At 47.1% G+C, this 19138-nt stretch overlaps 1 protein-coding gene across 1 annotated transcript in view; it reads left to right on the top strand.

Annotated features, from left to right (window-relative positions):
- The first annotated feature begins 7820 nt into the window (after positions 1-7820).
- LOC148442467 (bcl-2-modifying factor-like) overlaps positions 7821-19138 on the top strand; it is a 107344-nt gene continuing 96026 nt past the window's right edge. Inside the window, exon 1 of the mRNA XM_088463917.1 lies at positions 7821-7969. Within this exon, the coding sequence (XP_088320043.1) occupies positions 7875-7969 (95 nt within the window). The 5' untranslated portion in view covers positions 7821-7874. The remainder of the gene's footprint in view (positions 7970-19138) is intronic.

The following is a 19138-nucleotide window of genomic DNA, read 5'->3' as shown; positions in this document are numbered from 1 at the left end:
GCGGAGGAGGGGGGGGGGGTAGGCTGCCTGCTATGCTGCGGGGGGGCGGTGGAAGGCTGCAGTGCGGAGGGCGGGGAAGGCTGCTTCCTACACTGCGGAGGGGGGACGGAAGGCTGTTTGCAATACTGCGGGGGAGACTGAAGGTTGCAGTGCGGAGGGGGGAAGGCTGATTCCTATACTGCGGAGGGGGGGGGGGCGCGGAAGGCTGCTCGCTATGCTGCGGGGGTGGGGGGGGGCTGCTTGCTACACTGTGGGGGAGTGTAGCCAGCAGTGTAGACTGCTTCGGGATTGGTTAAAATGGGCTGGCTAGGGGCAGGGCCCTGGACCATGATGCTGATGCTGCTTTGTATGCCAGCAGCAGCAGTTCAACTTCGATCACAGGCACAGCACAGCTTAACAGGTTCACTCCAGGGCAGGATTTCGAGGGGTAGGGGGGCCCGGCAATGGGCCCCTTGAAACCCGACGGGCCCTAGGCGGGTGCCTATGTTGAATAATGGTAAATCCGGCCCTGACTGGGGGCACTGTATAAGGGGCACTACTGGGGGAACTGTATAAGGGGCACAACTGGGGGAACTGCATAGAGGGGACCACTACTGGGTGCACTGCATAAGGGGCGCTACTGGGGGCACTGCATAGGGGGACCACTACTGGGGGTACTGTATAAGGGGCACTACTGGGGGCACTTCATAAGGGGGACCACTACTGGGGGCACTGCATAAGGGGGACCACTACTGGGGCACTGCATAGGGGGACAACTACTGGGGGCACTATACGGGGGCCACTACTGGAGGCACTATATAAGGGGCACTACTGAGGGCACTACTGGGGGCGCTGCTTAGAGGGGACCACTACTGGGTGCACTGTATAAGGAGCACTGTATGAGGGGTACTACTAGGGGCACTCCATAGGGGACCACTACTGGGGGCACTGCATAGAGTGACACTGTATAAGGGGCACTACTGGGAGCAGTGTATAAGGGGCACTACTGGGGACACTATATAAGGGGCACTACTGGGGACACTGCATAGGGGGGACCACTACTGGGGGCACTGCATCGAGGGGACCACTACTGGGGGGACTTTATAAGGGGCACTGTATAAGGGTGCACTACTGCAGGCACTATATAAGGGAGCACTACTGGGGGCACTGTATAAGGGGCACTACTACAGTGGGCATTGCAAGAGGGGCACTACTACTGAGGGCATTAAGGTGCATATGGAATGGAAAGGAATGTTCCCAAAGTGACAAGAAGCAGTAATGTGTCATGATGACACGCCCCCATTTTCAGTGACAACGCCCACTTTTTCGACACACACACCTTCCGCATGCACTTAGATGGGGGCTCCATTTTTTATCTTGCCCTGGGCTCCAAATACCCTAGTTACGACACTGTTAGGAGGGCTATTCTAGGCCGTTTGCCCTTCCAAAGGAGTTTCCTAAATAAAGCATTAATCTTTAAGGTGTCCCTACAGTATGTGTTAGTACTAGTAGGAGAGAAGATGAGCTTTTAAGAGACAAACTGTAATGTGAATCTGATGTACTGTATATAGTTTATGTACATTAAGTTGTTAATGGATACATTACATTAATACAGTATTTTCTCTATAGAGTCTTTAATGTAAAGTTGTTTCTTTGAGTTGATTCATTTTTTCTTTCTTTTGAAAACAATTTAAGAGAGCTTGATTATAATTTTCTTTCAAGATCAAATCAATATTGTTTTGATCCGTTGTCGCAGGGCCCCTAAAATCCTTGGTGCCTATAAGCCAGTGCCTACTACTGCCTATTTTGTAATCTGGAATTGATTAAAATACACATGCAGTGTACAGAGGCTCCGAAAGGAACCTGTCCCTGTGATATGTAAGAAGTGAAGTGTCAGGAGTGCCAAAATCACTAAATTATAGTGAATCTAAATAATAATAAAATGTGACAGCAGACAATACTCTAAACCATACTTATCTACTCAACCGCAATGGCCAGGTGGCTCCCGAAAATCTAGTGGAGCTCCCGGCCTCCCGGAAAATTGGGCAAGTCTCCCACAGCTGGCCGACATTCATCCCTGGACCGCCTACAGAAGTGGGCAGTTTGGGCGGCAGATGCACAGTTCGTGCTGAATCGAGGTATCATAGCCATGCCAATCGCTGTACAATGGCTGTAATCTCTGCATTGAGACGCGGTTAAGATCCCGACAATCGGTATGCCGTCTGCCGGAACCAGGACATCGGAATACCGATCGCCAAGACAACCCCAGTGCTGAAATCCTGATCGTAAGGACATCAGGGAAAGGTAACTATCAGCCACGGGAGGGGGCGAGAATTAGATGTAGGCAGCCGGGGGACTTAGGGTTAGGCTGCGGGAGGGGGGCGTTAGGGTTAGGCTCCGGGCAGGGGGGTTCAGGCACCACCGGGGGGGGGGGGGGTTATGGTTAGGTTCAGTGTACTGACAGCTGGCATCCCATCCATTGGGATTTCATGCCGATTCCCTCTGCATTATATAGCATGGGCTTGGCCACGATGACACTACGCCCCCACACTTCGCAGCACCATGATACCCGTACCACCACCTATGTTGTGCCACGCACCTCGCACAGCCTCCTGCTGTGCCAACCTGGCTACCCCCTTCAGGAGAAGGCAGCTAGAAAGTCAGCAACTATGCTCTAAACTGACATTTTACCTTATGTATATGTATTTGGTTATTTAATAAAACATAGCAGGTGAACTTATTTATCCACAATGCGTAAAAATAACCATGCAGATACTGCAAAAATGTGACCTGACACATTGTCACTGTCTATAGAAGGTTGCATGTAAGCACAAGAAGCTTAGTGGGTCTTGGCGCATTATAATTCCCGGCATAAAATGTTCACAAAACCTAGATATACACTAACATTGTAGACCAAACAATACTTAGCTCCCGGGGCCGGTGCTACGTTTAGGGGAATTCAGGTGGCAGCCTGGAGAGCCAATATTACCGGGACACCAAAAACCATGGATGAGTGACGTTAGTGTTTTTGTTCTTCCCAGCGCACCTACACTGTGCACCAATTGCACTTGGGATTTATATTACGCAAAACCCTTTTCTTATTGGCTGTCAATAGGGAAGAGTTGTTGTGTTTAATATATTGCTAGTGATGTAATTCACTGGAAATTGCATAATCATAGCCTTGACTACACTGCATGATGCTACAAATTGTAACAATTTGCAGCGGGAGCTGGGCCATGATGATGAAAATTGATGAGAATTGCATCATCATGGCCCCAGTCAGGGGCGTAACCAGAGGTATGGGGGCCCCTTAGCAAAATTTCCTCGGGGTCCCCAATCGGAACTCGCGGACCAAAAGCCGCTGCTGATTGGCTGCTAGTCCGAGAGTTCCCATTGGCTTGCGACCAGCGCCTGATTAAAAATTACATCGGCGCTGTACTTGGCATGGTGCAGGGAGTTGCTTGCTGGGCCGGCGGGCCCCCTAAGCCGCTGTGCCCCCTAACAAGCACACCCATTGCACCTTTATAGTTACGCCACTAGCCTCAATACCGTTGTCACTGGCAAAGCGGATGGATTCCAGAAATATGGTCTATTTTCCAGGTGATTCCACTGCATGATGCTGCGAATTGTGGGCCTGATTCATCATGGATCGCAATTGCAACCGCGTACGCAGATCGGTCGATGGTGTGAACTGCGTATGCGTATGCACCTCAGTGTGCATGCGCAAGTTAGCATTGCGATCGCTCATGCAGACACAAAGCCATTGCAGACAGAGGGACGGGACGTCAGCGTTTGCGGGTGATGACGGGGGAGTGGTTGAAGAAACACAGGCGTGCCAGTCTGTTTGAACGCCGTTGCAAGGGTGTGCATAAATTAGCCACTGCAACGGCATACGCAGCTTGTGTACTCACTGTGAGCAACGAGGTTAGCAATTTCTGAGTATGGTCAGACCTGTTGTAACTGTGCGAGGGGCCGATGTTACTCGTTCCCAATGTATACGCAGGATTGCAAGGCATTACGGATGTGCGAAAGCTCTATGCTGGCTTTGGGCGTCTCTAGAATAGCTTTGCGATTTCAGACATTAGCATATTTTTACAGCAGACCTGTGTGCGTAATCGCAGCTGCGATCGCAATAGCGATCCGTAGTGAATCAGGCTCTGTGTCACCATGCCACCTGCAGCTGCCTCTTGGACCTTTCCACCAGAATCTCCCAGAGAAAAGACTTTAAGGGGGTAATTCCATTCTCTGCAATGTGTTGCCACGATATACAGCTGCGCGCATTACAGCCTTTTGTTTTAAGAAAGAATCTCTGGGCCCCATTTAATAACGAGACATAACTTGCTAAAGGGGTTATATCCTCCTTTCAGTATTTTACAAACAGCAGTAAGCTTAGCTTACCACTGATTGTCACTGTACCGCTTACGCCATCTATCGATGGTGATAGCGATACATTTCCCCCAGTGACGTTCGGTGAGATCAATAGCCTATGTAACAGTTACCAGCACCGCTGCCGAACTGTGCAGAATGGCTGGCAGGGGTTAATGTGATGGCAGTGTACCCCCTGCTAAGGCATTTTCCTCCTGGCTGGTTCAGCCTGGTGCTGGTTACTGTTGTATAGGGGGAACCCTATGCTGTTGTTTTATATATAAAGAGGGGTGTGTTAATCAGCTAGTACCTCCCCAGCAATTGACCTCACCACACATCACTGTTCTTTACAGGCAGCCTACAGGTCCCAGCAAGCCTGCACCAGCATGCTTGCACTTGGATATCCACAAGTGCCTACATGCCCGGACATTAAGGGCCCGCTGACACCTGTAAAGAAAATATTAAAATAAATACAAGACACATGAATGTTTTAATAAAAGTTTATTATACACCATCTTCACCTGGGGGGCGGAGGCCTTTAAGCATGGGCGCTGACACCCCAGGGCTTCCGAAGTATTCTGTCTTGCACGCTCCTCCCCGCTGGCTTATATAAGCCAGCCGAGGGGGCGGGACAATGATGTCGCAAGCTGTGATTGGCTTATGGCAGCCATCTTGAATTTCAAAAATGACGCTGAGGTGCCATTTTTTAAATTGGCACTGCTGCCGAATTCTGCAGAATGGCTGGCAGGGACTGGATCTTCATGGATCAAGGCCTGCCGCCATGCCAGCTATCTCCGTCGCCGCTAACGCCCGCATCTCCGCCGGGTCCCGTCGCCACTAATGCCCGCACCTCTGCTGTGTCCCCATCGCAAACCCATCTAGTGATGACAGCCGATCCATCACTGGATCCGCTGTCCAATCACATCTGCCTGACTGATGGGGGCGTGCTTTCATGTTAGCTGAAAGCACGTCCCTGTCAATGAGTTATATAGGTACTGCTTTGACATAAAAAATAAAGAACAAATCACGCGGCCCCCGTGCTTTCCCCTATTTTTTCAATGGCCATGGCATCACTCCGCCCCCCCGCTTCAGAAACTTTCCTATTGTCAGTGGGAGGCAGCGCTCTGTCTCCTAATTGATTTTTAATATAGAAAAATGCAAAGCAGATATTTATGACATTTATATTTATCTGTGTTATAAATATCTTCTTTGTATTATTTGAATCATTGCCTCCACTGCCTACCTGTCCCTGGGTCCCCCAGCAACAGCCTTTCCAGCATCATCGAAGCCTTCTAGACACTGCCTAGTTCCCACGGGTTGAAAGTGTTATGCGCACGGGCAGATTGGCAATTGTGCATGTGCATGACACAGCAGCTAGTCACTGGCAGCGATCTGCTGCCAGCACCAGAGCGGAGGATGCCGCCAAGGAGGAGGACGTCGTCGTCACTGGATCTCACCAGAGGGGAAAATAATGTTAAATACCAATAGTACATTCGTTAGTATCACTGCGATACTAAACAAAAAGATCATAGCTATTCCTTTTCCTACACATCTCTAAAGAGAGAAGTGCAGCTATGCTTTATGCTAGGAGACTGGCTCAGAGCAGAGAAGTGCAGGTATGCTTTATGCTAGGAGACTGGCTCAGAGCAGGGAAGTGCAGGTATGCTTTATGCTAGGAGACTGTCTCAGAGCAGGGAAGTGCACGTATGCTTTATGCAAGGAGACTGTCTCAGAGCAGGGAAGTGCAGGTATGCTTTATGCTAGGAGACTGTCTCAGAGCAGGGAAGTGCAGATATGCTTTATGCTAGGAGACTGTCTCAGAGCAGGGAAGTGCAGGTATGCTTTATGCTAGGAGACTGGCTCAGAGCAGGGAAGTGCACGTATGCTTTATGCTAGGAGACTGTCTCAGAGCAGGGAAGTGCAGGTATGCTTTATGCAAGGAGACTGTCTCAGAGCAGGGAAGTGCAGGTATGCTTTATGCTAGGAGACTGGCTCAGAGCAGGGAAGTGCAGGTATGCTTTATGCTAGGAGACTGGCTCAGAGCAGGGAAGTGCACGTATGCTTTATGCTAGGAGACTGTCTCAGAGCAGGGAAGTGCAGGTATGCTTTATGCAAGGAGACTGTCTCAGAGCAGGGAAGTGCAGGTATGCTTTATGCTAGGAGACTGGCTCAGAGCAGGGAAGTGCACGTATGCTTTATGCTAGTAGACTGGCTCAGAGCAGGGAAGTGCAGGTATGCTTTATGCTAGGAGACTGGCTCAGAGCAGGGAAGTGCAGCTATGCTTTATGCTAGGAGACTGTCTCAGAGCAGGGAAGTGCAGGTATGCTTTATGCTAGGAGACTGGCTCAGAGCAGGGAAGTGCAGCTATGCTTTATGCTAGTAGACTGGCTCAGAGCAGGGAAGTGCAGGTATGCTTTATGCTAGGAGACTGTCTCAGAGCAGGGAAGTGCAGCTATGCTTTATGCTAGGAGACTGTCTCAGAGCAGGGAAGTGCAGCTATGCTTTATGCTAGGAGACTGTCTCAGAGCAGGGAAGTGCAGGTATGCTTTATGCTAGGAGACTGTCTCAGAGCAGGGAAGTGCAGCTATGCTTTATGCTAGGAGACTGTCTCAGAGCAGGGAAGTGCAGGTATGCTTTATGCTAGGAGATTGGTGCTTCTCTGTGTCAGTGACAGGCTGGAAATGTGATGTCACTGTCCAGTTCTGCTAGCACAACACAATATAATCTACATCCCAAATATTCTATAGTACAGGTAAATGGGTAAGAGGCTCCTCAAAACGCCATGGACACCAATGCTAGAGGGACAACCGTAACTTCTCAGACAGCAAATTACATATTTCACATTGGTCCCATTCTGCTTCACAGCTGCCAACTAACTTACCGAACAGTAAATTTCAAGGACAGACTTGGGACCTATGGGGCTGTACCTAGAATTTGGTTCTTAGAAATTAAAATAATTAAAATACACAAAATGACACAAGTGCATATGATTGTAGGTAAAGAGGGAAAGTGAGTGAGTGGGTGTCTGACTTCGGTGAGGGACAAACAGTGATCAGTGATAGTATAGCAGCCAGTACATGACAGTACTGTACATACACAAAAAGACTCATAGTAGCCAACAAATCTAACAGTGAGTGGAAGAGATAAGAGGAGAGCAACAAGCAAGTGCTTTATCTGCTAGTGGATTGAGAACAGTTATTGGGTGTGTGAGGGACACATGCAGCGGAGTGGGGTGCATCAGCATATTACTGCAGCAGACAATACAGAGTGACTGAGGGGCAGTGTGTGTATATATAATGTAGTGGAGAGGCAATGACTGTAAAGCACGTTGTTATTGGATGAGGCATATTACATACACAATGTACAGGACACGATGAGTGGAGGGAAGGCAGAAGTGACCTGTATCCAGGACACAGTGCAGGGGGAGATGTGTTGATATGAAGCAGTGACTGCTGCTCCTCCTGCTAATAGCAGCCGGTCCCTCCCCAGCAGCAGCAGAGACTCCTTTCCTCACTACAGCAGCCAGCTCAATGAGCGCAAATCACAGCAGCTACCGGCAGGAGCTCTACAACACTGCAGGTGAGGAGCTGCACAGCTCACTCACTGCCTCCTCTCTCTCTCACAAGTGAGTAACTTCTGTCTTACACCTGTACAGGGACTCAGGCAGCATAATAAGGTACTGGGGAATGTACGGGTCCCCAGGTGCCTATGGGTTGTACTTATTACATGTACAAAGTGTTATCTCCTGGAATGGGGTACTGTGTATGGGGGCATATACCCAACTCAGGCATTCAGTATTGTGATTTGCAGCAAGTGATCATAGAACAGGGACGAGTATGACACAGATTCGGTGCCAATTTCTATTGCCATGTTAAACACTATTCGTGACTGCATGGTTCTGCAAGGGGCATTATGTTGTCATAAGCAACAGATGGAGGAGAGACGTGTATTGGCCATCTGTGATAGGCAACCGGGTCTAACAAATCCCTACTGAGTAGGGATCCATCTCTGTAACCCAGCAGCCACCTGCTGTGATTTATACTCTTGGAAAATCACCTACTTTGTGGACAGTGGCTGATACACTAGTGCAGGGGTTCCCAACCACGGTCCTCAAGGCACACTAACAGTCCAGGTTTTGAGGATAGCCATACCTGAGCACAGGTGTCTTAATTAGTACCTCAGATATTTTGATTTAACCATCTGCGCTCAAGCATGGATATCACTGAAACCTGGACTGTTAGTGTGCCTTGAGGACCGAGGTTGGGAAACACTGCACTAGTGTGTTACTATTGTTACATTGGAGTAACTGTGTGTTTTAACAAGTGAATCTGAATAACAATCAGGAAGATTTGGCTTTTTCACCTGGTACAGAAAGGGTCTAGTATTATGCCTGCCCTGTCATGATACTTAGTTGGTGCCAGCAGGGAGTGACCCACTGCCCAGGGTTGAGTCAGGATAAACAGGGAACAGATGTTAGGGAGTAAGTAGCTGTATCTGCACCCAGTGTACCAGAGCAGCCAGCTGTTAGCAGCACATCTGTTTTACAGCTCACCAATGATATATATTGTAAAATGCAGGATGCAACTGGGATTACTTGAAATACTGCCAGTGGTGATAACTTACTGTACATAAAAACTACCAATACATTTGTCACTGTTATGTACTGTATATGGTGGCATTGCTATCATTATTTTACTTTATTGACACAGCATCAGCATATTCCACAATGCCTTAGAATAAATGTTTGAGGGTACTGCCAATCCTAAGGAAAAACATTAATTACACGGGTTCATATTTTATATATATATATATATATATATATATATATAGTACCTTATTGCACTAATCATATTTTTGTGTTGATCTAATCCCACTCCTCTTGGGGGGGGGGTGTTCTTTACTGATGTCTGTAGGTGTTACTCTTACTATTTCTGTTATGAAGTGGTTCAAGTAGTCACAATGTCATCATGCCATTAAGTCTACAGGTGTAACTGTTACTGCCATCTTGAAAACACTTTATAATATTTATCTGTGTCCCTGACTAAACAACTCCATTGATTTTTTTAATGGATTATTATTATGCTGTCATTAGTGAAAATGAAAACTTTAGTGATATTTAAAGTGAAACTACCACCAATCAAAATGAGATATTTACAAAAAGTAAAGACATGCTTCAAGGTAGCCTTCTGATGACAGAACTAGCTGTTGTCCCTAGCATTGCCTGTGTTTTATTTATTTCCGACTAATACTTGTACTCCTGTTGCCCAGTCCAGGATGTACTATGCCCGAGTCCAGGTTGGGGTCCCTGCACATAGAGTGCCTCATTATCAGGTAACATGCTCCCCGACATTCAGCTGGACCCACCTGGATGCACTCCTCAGCCTGCTCCCCCGACCGAGGACATGCACCCAAATGAATGCAACGGTCTTGAAGCTGTTCATCTCAAAGCTATTCTCTGCCATGCTATCACAATTCTGCTGCTGAACTTCTTTAAACTTTTTTTTCCTGTTAGGCAACTTGCTGTGGTGTTAGGTCCCATGTGCCCATGCGTGATATTGTAATTTTCATCACCCTAGAGAAATATAATAAAGATGGGGCCTAATTATAAAGCAGTGAAACCCTTTCTCTGTATTTTTTTTGCCACAGTAAGGAATTATCACTCCTTCATTCGGGAAACAGTCGGGAAGCCGATGGACGGAATCCCGACCGCCGGCTTCCCGACTGTATAATCCCGGCAAGGGTTAAATGACAGGCGTTGAAATTCCAACGCGGAGGTTAGGTTTAGGCTAGGGGGAGGATAGGTTTAGGTGGTGGAGAAGGGGGGTTAGATTTACGCACTTAGAGGGGGGATTAGGGTTAGGCACTTAGGGGGAAGGAAAGGGTTTGGCACCCCTAAGGGAGGGTTAGGGGGTAGAATTGGTTAGTTAATACTTACCTTGGGACGATCAGGATTTTCATCCTTGTCGGGATTTGAACTGCCGGCCATGCAGCCGGTGGTAAATCATACTAAATCCCTTCATTCTATTTAACAACAGGGATACTAAAGAGAAATCACAGATTTGCCTCGCGATCCCTCTGTTTTTGCAGTTTATCTTGTCCCCATACGCTGTTATAGGGAATGCAGTGTATGTTAAATTAGCAGACAGCAGATAGTGAGGGTTTACGTTGATGATAGATGCTAGATACCATTTTGAGAACGTATCACCAATACTTGGTAATTGGGAACCCATGACCCTTCGCTGGATCCTTTCTAGGCATTTTAGTGGAGTCCTTCATTAGCTGTAGGTTCACATAATATTTTATATCTTTGGGCTATCTACCTACACTCCAACATTACCTATTCCATTCGGTACAAATTGCTCTGCTCCTGGACTTCCCACCTAATTAATGATTGCAGTCACCTGTGTTGAGCTAGTTATTTCGTGAGAATTGTGTTTCAGCACAGGTGGCTTCAATCATAAATTAAGAAGGAAGTCCAGGAGCAGAGCATTTGTACCTAATGGAATGGGTCTGTATCTGTACAACACATTCCAACAGTGTCTCTGTGGGAAGATATGCTTTAATAAAATCTAAAATGCTAATTTTAATAAACACTTAAGGCCTTATACTTACTGGCGGGAATTTATTCTTTTGTACCGGATATTTGTATACTAATATGATACATTGAAACAAGTGGTAACCATTGTTTCCAATTACCCCATGCCGGGTTGCAATATTATGTGCATGTTAGAACGTTGTGGCAGCTATGAGCATTTCAAAAAGCTGTTTGCACTATATCAGAGGTTCCCAAACTCATTCCTCAAGGCACCCTAACAGCTATTTCACACATGCCGTTTTTGACAGGGTGGCAAAAAGCCACCCGGTATTTAACCGGCTGTGAAATATAGTACTGCAGGGAAAGGACAGGCTCCTTTCACACGACACGGTCACGGCACGGTCGCCGTGATATAGCCGGAAAAAACTACTATGCAGGATGGTGCTGTGCCGTGGCCGTGCCATCCCTGCACGCCAGTAGTGTGAAGGAAACAATGTTTCCTTTCACACACACTGGCTTCCGCCGGCCGGGCTTGTGCAGCAGCGTTTACAATAATACCCCTTTTACACCAGAGCTAAAACCCGGGTTATTGCAGGGCTAACCCGGGCAGCTCCTTTGTGTAAAAGGGAAAAGGGTTGGATTGTCTGGTCGAGTGACCCGGCAATCCAACCCAGGTAACTTGCAGGGATTTACACGGGAATAACCCGTGAAACCCTTCAGTGTAAACAGCGTGATCCGGGTCAGGGTTACCTGGATCGTGCCGCATGCCTGCTAATTGGCCGGCTTCAATGGCGCTTGGAGATGACATCATCTCCAAGCGTCCACTACAATGCCGGGAAAGCCGGGTCTCTGCAGACCTGGCTACGGTGTGAATGGTGCCGACTCAGGAATATCCTGGGTCAGCGCCTGGGAAATTCCAAGTATGATCCGGATTCGAACCCTGTTCCAACCTCCGGGTCAGACCCAGAATTTCGGTATAAAAGCAGTATAAGTGTACGTATTGGAGAAGATTAATACCCATTTTCCACCAAAATTCTGGGTCTGATCCGGAGTTGGAACAGTGTTCCTATCCTGATCAGAACCGGAATTTAGCTGGCGCCGACTCGGGATATTCCCGAGTCAGCGCCGCTCACACCGCAGTCGGGTCTGCATAGACCCGGCTTTTCCGGCGTGAAAGTGGACGCTTGGAGATGACGTCATCTCCAAGTGCCACTGAAGCCGGACCAATCGGCCGGCTTGCGGCGCACTGCAGGTCATCAAGACCTGGAGTGCGCCATACACACAGCAGGGTTTCACGGGCTACGCCCGTGTTAAACCCTGCTATTTACCTGGGTTGGATTGCCGGGTCACTCGACCCAGCGATCCAACCCTCACCCCTTTTACACCAAGGAGCTGTCCGGGTTAACCCTGCAATATCCCGGGTTTAAGCTCCGGTGTAAAAGGGGTATAGGTGACCTAACATGATCTTCTGAAACTGCAATTAACAAATGTAGGTCAAAAGCTTTGAGGTTTAACTGGCATTTGGATTTCCATTTTTTGTTTCCTGTTAATACAAAACAAAGCAGATGTGAGGCCTAGGTAAGCAAAAGAGTAAAAAAAAAGTTTAAATTATATTGTAAGTGGAGAAATACAGAAATAATAATGCTTCTGCCTCTTGCAGTAAAGTGTTGCCAATAATGCACTTGATATCTGTAACCGCCTCAAGGTGGAGCTGGTTGGGCAATCTGTGGTTGCAAAGTATACAGCCAGCCAGAGTAGTTTATTTCAGCTGTTTTTGTTAAGCGATCAGCTGCTCACACAAGCGTGTACTCTGCTCTCAGTTTTCAAACATGACTCAGCGCCCAACCACTACCGCTAGCTCACATGTTAACTCATACGCTACCGACTTACAATAAGGCAACGCCTACTATTGTAGCATTGTTTTGGCTTCCAGGGGACAAATTCAATCAGCTTAGATGGGGAAGTAAATAATGAAGAATAACTAATACCCCTTTTCCACCTAAATTCCGGGTCTGACCCGGAGTTGGAACAAAGTTCCTATCCGGATCAGACCCAGAATTTTGCCGGCGCCGACTCGGGATATTCCCGAGTCAGCGCCGCTCACACCGCAGTAGGGTCTGCATAGACCCGGCTTTTGCGGAGTGAAAGTGGTCGCTTGGAGATGACGTCATCTCAAAGCGCCACTGAACCCGGACCAATCGGCCGGCTAGCAGCGCACTCCAGGTCATCGTGACCCAGAGTGCGCTGTTCTCACAGCAGGGTGGCTACGCCCGTGTTAAACCCTGCTAGTTACCTGGGTTGGATCGCCGGGTCACTCGACCCGGCGATCCAACTCTCTCCCCTTTTACACCAGGGAGCTGCCGGGTTAACCCTTCAAAAACCCGGGTTTTAGCTCTGGTGTAAAAGGGGTATAAGTTTAAGCATTGCACTACTAAACAAAGAGGCGCCGGTGAAAGCAGAGTTACAACTTTGGTGAATTAAAAACTGGAACAGTCACACAGATTCATTTATAAATGCAATTGTGATCATTTCAGAGGCAAAGACAAGTGTGTCGTCACACTAAGGGGCATATGTATCAAAGCTTGATGTGAGATAAAATTGTGAAATATATATCACCAACCAATCAGCTGCAAACTATCATTTCTTAAACACAGCCTGCAAAATGTAAGTTAGAAGCTGATTGATTGGTGAGATATATATATATATATATATATATATATATTAGGGATGTGCAGGCTCGGATAGGTTCGAGTTTGCACGTGGAGTTCGGATTTTTCCCTCCAAAAAAACGGGACTCAGAACGAGGCAAAACGTCATCTTACATGGACGAACATCATCATTCCTGGACAAAAGACCAGGAATGATGATGTTCGTCCATGTAAGATGACGTTTTGCCTCGTTTTGAGTTCCGTTTTTTTGGAGGGAAAAATCCGAACTCCACGTGCAAACTCGAACCTATCCGAGCCTGCACATCCCTAATATATATCACAATTTTATCTCACATCAAGCTTTGATACATATGCCCCTATAAGCATAACTTCCAACATGATGTCCTCATACACTGTAAACAGACGTGTTGTCACACTATAAGCATGACTTCCAACATGAGATCCTCATAGCCATACTTGCCAACTCTCCCTAATTGTCATGGAGACTCCCTGAAATAGTAGCAATCTCCCTGACTCCCTGAAGAGTCTAGCAACCTCCCTGATTGCACCTTACCCCCGTTATGAAGCTGTTATATAAAAAAAAAACAGATATATATATTCAAATGGGATCATTAGTATAATGTCCTTGCATTGGTTACAAGGCACAATGATCCCTATGACTACATCTATTTTCTGAAAGGTATCAGTGTGTTTTCATCAACAAGTAGATCTTACTAACTGCTTTGGGGCTGGTTTACAGTTGGATGAAAATCAACTCTATGACGCGTCTCTTAGATGTAGCAGCACACGCTCACTTTGCCGCCGCGCCCATGGATGGTGCTTTCACAATCTCCCTGAAATGCTTTTTTTACAAGTAGTCTGCCTCATACACTGTAAACAAACGTGTCATCACGCTATAAGCATGACTTCCAACATGATGTTTTCATACACTGTAAACAAACGTGTCGTCGCACTATAAGCATGACTTCCAACGTGATGTCCTCTTAGACGGTAAACAAATGTGTAGTCACGCTTTAAGCATGACTTCCAACATGAGGTCCTCATACACTGTAAATAAACATATTGTTAAGGTGCCCACACACATAGCGATATTTTACACGATCTGGCCGAACGACAGATCGTGTAAAATATGGCCAAATCCTGAGTAAATTGTGAGTCCCCACTCACGATCACGATGCGATGCGTGTCCCCGCTGGTTGCACATCGCATCTTCAGATCTGCCGTGCAGTAGGGCAGATCTGACAATCTAGGACGCGATGCACTGTAAAAAGTCTGACTGCAGGAGAGATCGTATGAAGATTGGACACCAAATCGTGTGGAGATCGTGTGCTGAGCTGCCGGGGATAGTTTCAAGGGAAATCGTACACAAATCGTACACATCGGCTGATTGTGGTCAGATCGGTATGTGTGTGGGCACCTTTACACTATAAGCATGACTTCATACATGATGTCCTCATACACTGTAAACAGACGTGTTGTCACACTAGAAGCATGACTTCCAACATGAGGTCCTCATACACTGTAAACAAATGTGTAGTCACGCTTTAAGCATGACTTCCAACATGAGGTGCTCATACACTGTAAACAAACGTGTTGTTACACTATAAGCATGACTTCCAACATGAGGCCCTCGTACACTGTAAACAAAACAATAAACAAACTGTAAACAACACTATAAACAAACAATAAGCATGACTTCCAACATGTCCTCATACTCTGTAAACAAACGTGTTGTCACACTATAAGCATGACTTCCAACATGTCCTCATGCACTGTAAACCAGTGTGCAATGTCCCAACTGATACTATAAATTAGGTTTGAGTAGATCAGAGAGGCAAGGCTAATGTGAAGTGTTCCCTTTTCCCTACAGACACATATCATAAGGTACAAGGCAATTTTATTGTAGCTCAAGCAACAATTGTCAGGTTACAGCAACACATTATCTCCTTTTCACTTTCTGTAACAGGGATTTGATACAATATTTGCAACAAAATAGCAAAGTCTTATAAGATTTTAGTTCGGGGCAGAAACCAACTAACAGGCCCTATTCAGAAGACATCTTACAAATGTCCATTACATTCAGTTCTTTGCATGCGCTAAACTGAAATGCGTACAGTCCACCACTCAAGGGGCAAGTAAGAATTGTGCACAGTCCTTTGCAGTGATTTAGGCCTAACATAGATGAGACTGTTGCAACTTTAGTAACACATGCTCAGTTCATGAGACAACATGGGCCCTCATTCAGAGCCGTACGCTCTGAGCAGAGCGCACGCTCTGAATGAGGGCCGCCCTCCATAAAAATGGAGCGTCCTCCTGGACACTCGTATAGCTGTGGGTCACCACCCACAGGCTATACGAGCGTGCAGTTTGATGGGCGCGATGGTCTTGACCATCGCGACCATCGAAATTGCGAGCCGGATCCTGCGGTTGAGGTTTTCAACCGCAAGCTCCGGAGTGATTTTGGCTCTATCAGAGCCAAAATCACTCCCACTGACATCACTAGTGATGTCAGTGGGCCGGCTTCTGACGGGAGGCGTTTCCGTGGGAACGCCCCCGTCAGGGAGGCACGCCCCCGGCACGCCCACCAAAGGGGGCGTGCTGTCAATCAACATCGACAGCACGCCCCCTTTGATCAGACACAACGAGCGAAGGACTTTCCTTCGCTCGTCGCGTCTGGCGCATGCGCACGACGGAGCTCCCTCCGTCGTGCGCATGCTCAGTGCAGAACATCGACCCACTTGCGAGCGGACAGCCGCTCGCGAGTGGGTCTGAATCAGGGCCTTAGTCACTTGGTGCACTGCATACAATTTTTATCCAGCAAGTATTAGTGTCTGAGGAGGCTGCAGCAGGTTACAACACTCTTTAGTGAAAGAACTTTAGTCCCAAACACAAAAAACAAGAACCACAGTTTTCAAATAAATTGCTCTAGCAGTTTTATGAAATAGGGAAACCTATTTGTCAGGATTCAGCTTAGGATCAGCTGTTACTTACTGCAGTGCCGACTTCCCCTGACTAGCAAACACAGTCAGACGTCAGGTGCGACGGTGGCTGACATGCTGAGTATTCTCCCCTGGGCTCAGGTGACTTCCATGCGATCTTCCATATTGGAGTTCCTGCGGCGGTGGTCATGGGCACAGTCATGTTATCTGTATCACCTGATCGGTCTCTTATCCAATGGTAGCCTTGTCAGCTCTCAGCCTACTCTCTCCTCCTATGGACAGCTACCTTAAGGTATATAGCTGGAGTCCAGGAAGCAGGAAGTTGCCTGTTCAACTCTCGTCTACACCTAGAACCTGCTTGTTACTAGTACTGTTCCAGGCTCCACGCTGAATGTTTACAGCGACTTTCTCCAGTGATTTACTTCAGCGCTAATCTGCATGTTGATATCCAGTGATGTACTTCAGTGCTATTCTTGTGTGCTGATCTCCAGTGATGTGCTTCAGTGCTATTCTTGTGTGCTGATCTCCAGTGATGTACTTCAGTGCTATTCTTGTGTGCTGATCTTCAGTGATGTACTTCAGTGCTATTCTTGTGTGCTGATCTTCAGTGCTATTCTTGTGTGCTGATCTCCAGTGATAAACTTCAGTGCTATTCTTGTGTGCTGATCTCCAGTGATAAACTTCAGTGCTATTCCTGTGTGCTGATCTTCAGTGATATTTACCTATGCAAACCACCAGTGTTATTCTTCAGTGATAATTATCAGAGCAACTCACCAGCGTTAAGGTGCCCATACATCTGCGAGGGATCGGGATATATCGGAAATTTCCGATCGCCCACCATCGAAGTTCATCGATCCGTCGCTGGATTGCTGACATTTGACATGTTAAATGTCCCCGATTTGATGATTGCAATAATTTTTTGATCAAGATCGTCAAATCGCCAAAATCCAACATGTTGGATTTCTGCGATCCTGCGATGCCGGGTTGCAGCATCGCAGGATCGGGGCCCATTACTCTTCAGTGATAATCTTAATTGAAATCACCAGTATTACTCTTCAGTGATATTTACCAGTGCAAATCACCAGTGTTATGCTGGCCATACACAGTAAAGCTGGCCACACATCTACAGATTATCTGTCCAACCAGCCAACTAGTTGATTGGTTGGAATGAAAATCTGGTAAGGAATGAAAGCAAATGACAATCAGCAATTTGCTACCAAACATCGGAAAATGGACAAAAACTGTTGTTTGAACAAATTGTTTAGATCAAACATTTAACAAACTTGTCTGACGACCATTTTCATCTGTTTTCTGGCATTTAGGAGCAAATTGCTGATCATCAGTTACTCCCATACGTTACCAGGTTTTCATTACAACCAATCAACTGGTTGGCTGGCTGGATGTAAGTTGGTCTAGTGCAGTGTTGGCTAACCTTGACACTCCAGCTGTTGTGGAACTATATATCCCAGCATGCCCTGCCACAGTTTTAGCATGCCCTAATAGCAAAACTGTAGCAGTGCATGCTGGGTTATGTAGTTCCATAACAGCTGGAGTGTCAAGGTTAGCCAACACTGGTCTAGTGTGTGGCCAGCTTAAGATTTTCTGTCCAACCATCCAACTAGTTGGTTGGTTGGAATGAAAATCTGGTAACGTATGGGAGTAAATGATGATCAGCAATTTGCTCCTAAATGCCATAAAATAGATTAAAATGGTCGTTCAGACAAGTTTGTTAAATGTTTGCTCTAAACAGTTTGTTCAAACAACACAATTTTTGTCCATTTTCCTGAATTTGGGAGCAAATTGCTGGTTGTCATTTGCTTTCATACCTTACCAGATTTTCATTCCAACCAACCAACTAGTTGGATGGTTGGACAGAAAATCTTACCGTGTATGGCCAGCATTACTCTTCAGTGATAATCAGTGATCACCAGTGCAAATCACCAGTGTCTTTCTCCAGTGTGTGTACCCAGTACATCATCCGTGTACTAATTTCAAGTATTCTACTACAGTGTCTCCCCTGCATCTGTATCACCAGTGTGTGTACTCAGTACGTCATCCGAGTTTTAATTATAATTGAGAAGAACACCAAGGGGGACTCCATACCAGGGATCTGATGATCAGCCTCCTCCTCCACTACAGCTAAAGGAGCCCCCCCCTTTATCTCACCCACTATGGCAGTCCAAGTCCTTCCTCCTCAAGCACTGAATTCCCTGGCGAATGGGGCAAACGGTGAGGAGCCATTCTGTGGACACGCCTCCTCCAGCTGCAGCTCCCTGGCAGCGAGAACAGAGCCCGCAGATACCAGCAGCGTACACTATCCATAGCAGGGAGCTTTAGGCAATATGCTCCGCTGTCGATCCTTTGGCCTATCTCCAGACCCAGGCCCTAGCAGAATCCGCCAGACATCATCCCCTTGGACTGCACTCCCCCACTGATCCCTGAATTCCTGCTCTGCAGCTGCTGGAGCGCAGCTGTGCCAACCTCCAAGTCCCCTGCCAGCCCTCGCAGACTCGTCCCTGGGCTACATGGCTGCTGCTGCACAACTCTCTCCCATCAGTGTCTCCCCTCTCGCTCTGGCTGTCATACTTTTATCGTTCTCCTGCTGGGTAGTACTGCCTCCGCTGCTTGAAGACCCAGTATACTATCGGTCA

This window comes from Taudactylus pleione, unplaced genomic scaffold (genome assembly GCF_031769625.1).
Source record: "Taudactylus pleione unplaced genomic scaffold, aTauple2 ptg001497l, whole genome shotgun sequence".
Classification (NCBI taxonomy): domain Eukaryota; kingdom Metazoa; phylum Chordata; class Amphibia; order Anura; family Myobatrachidae; genus Taudactylus; species Taudactylus pleione.
The sequence above is the reverse complement of the archived record's forward strand: the minus strand, read 5'-3'. Positions and strand labels throughout refer to the sequence as shown.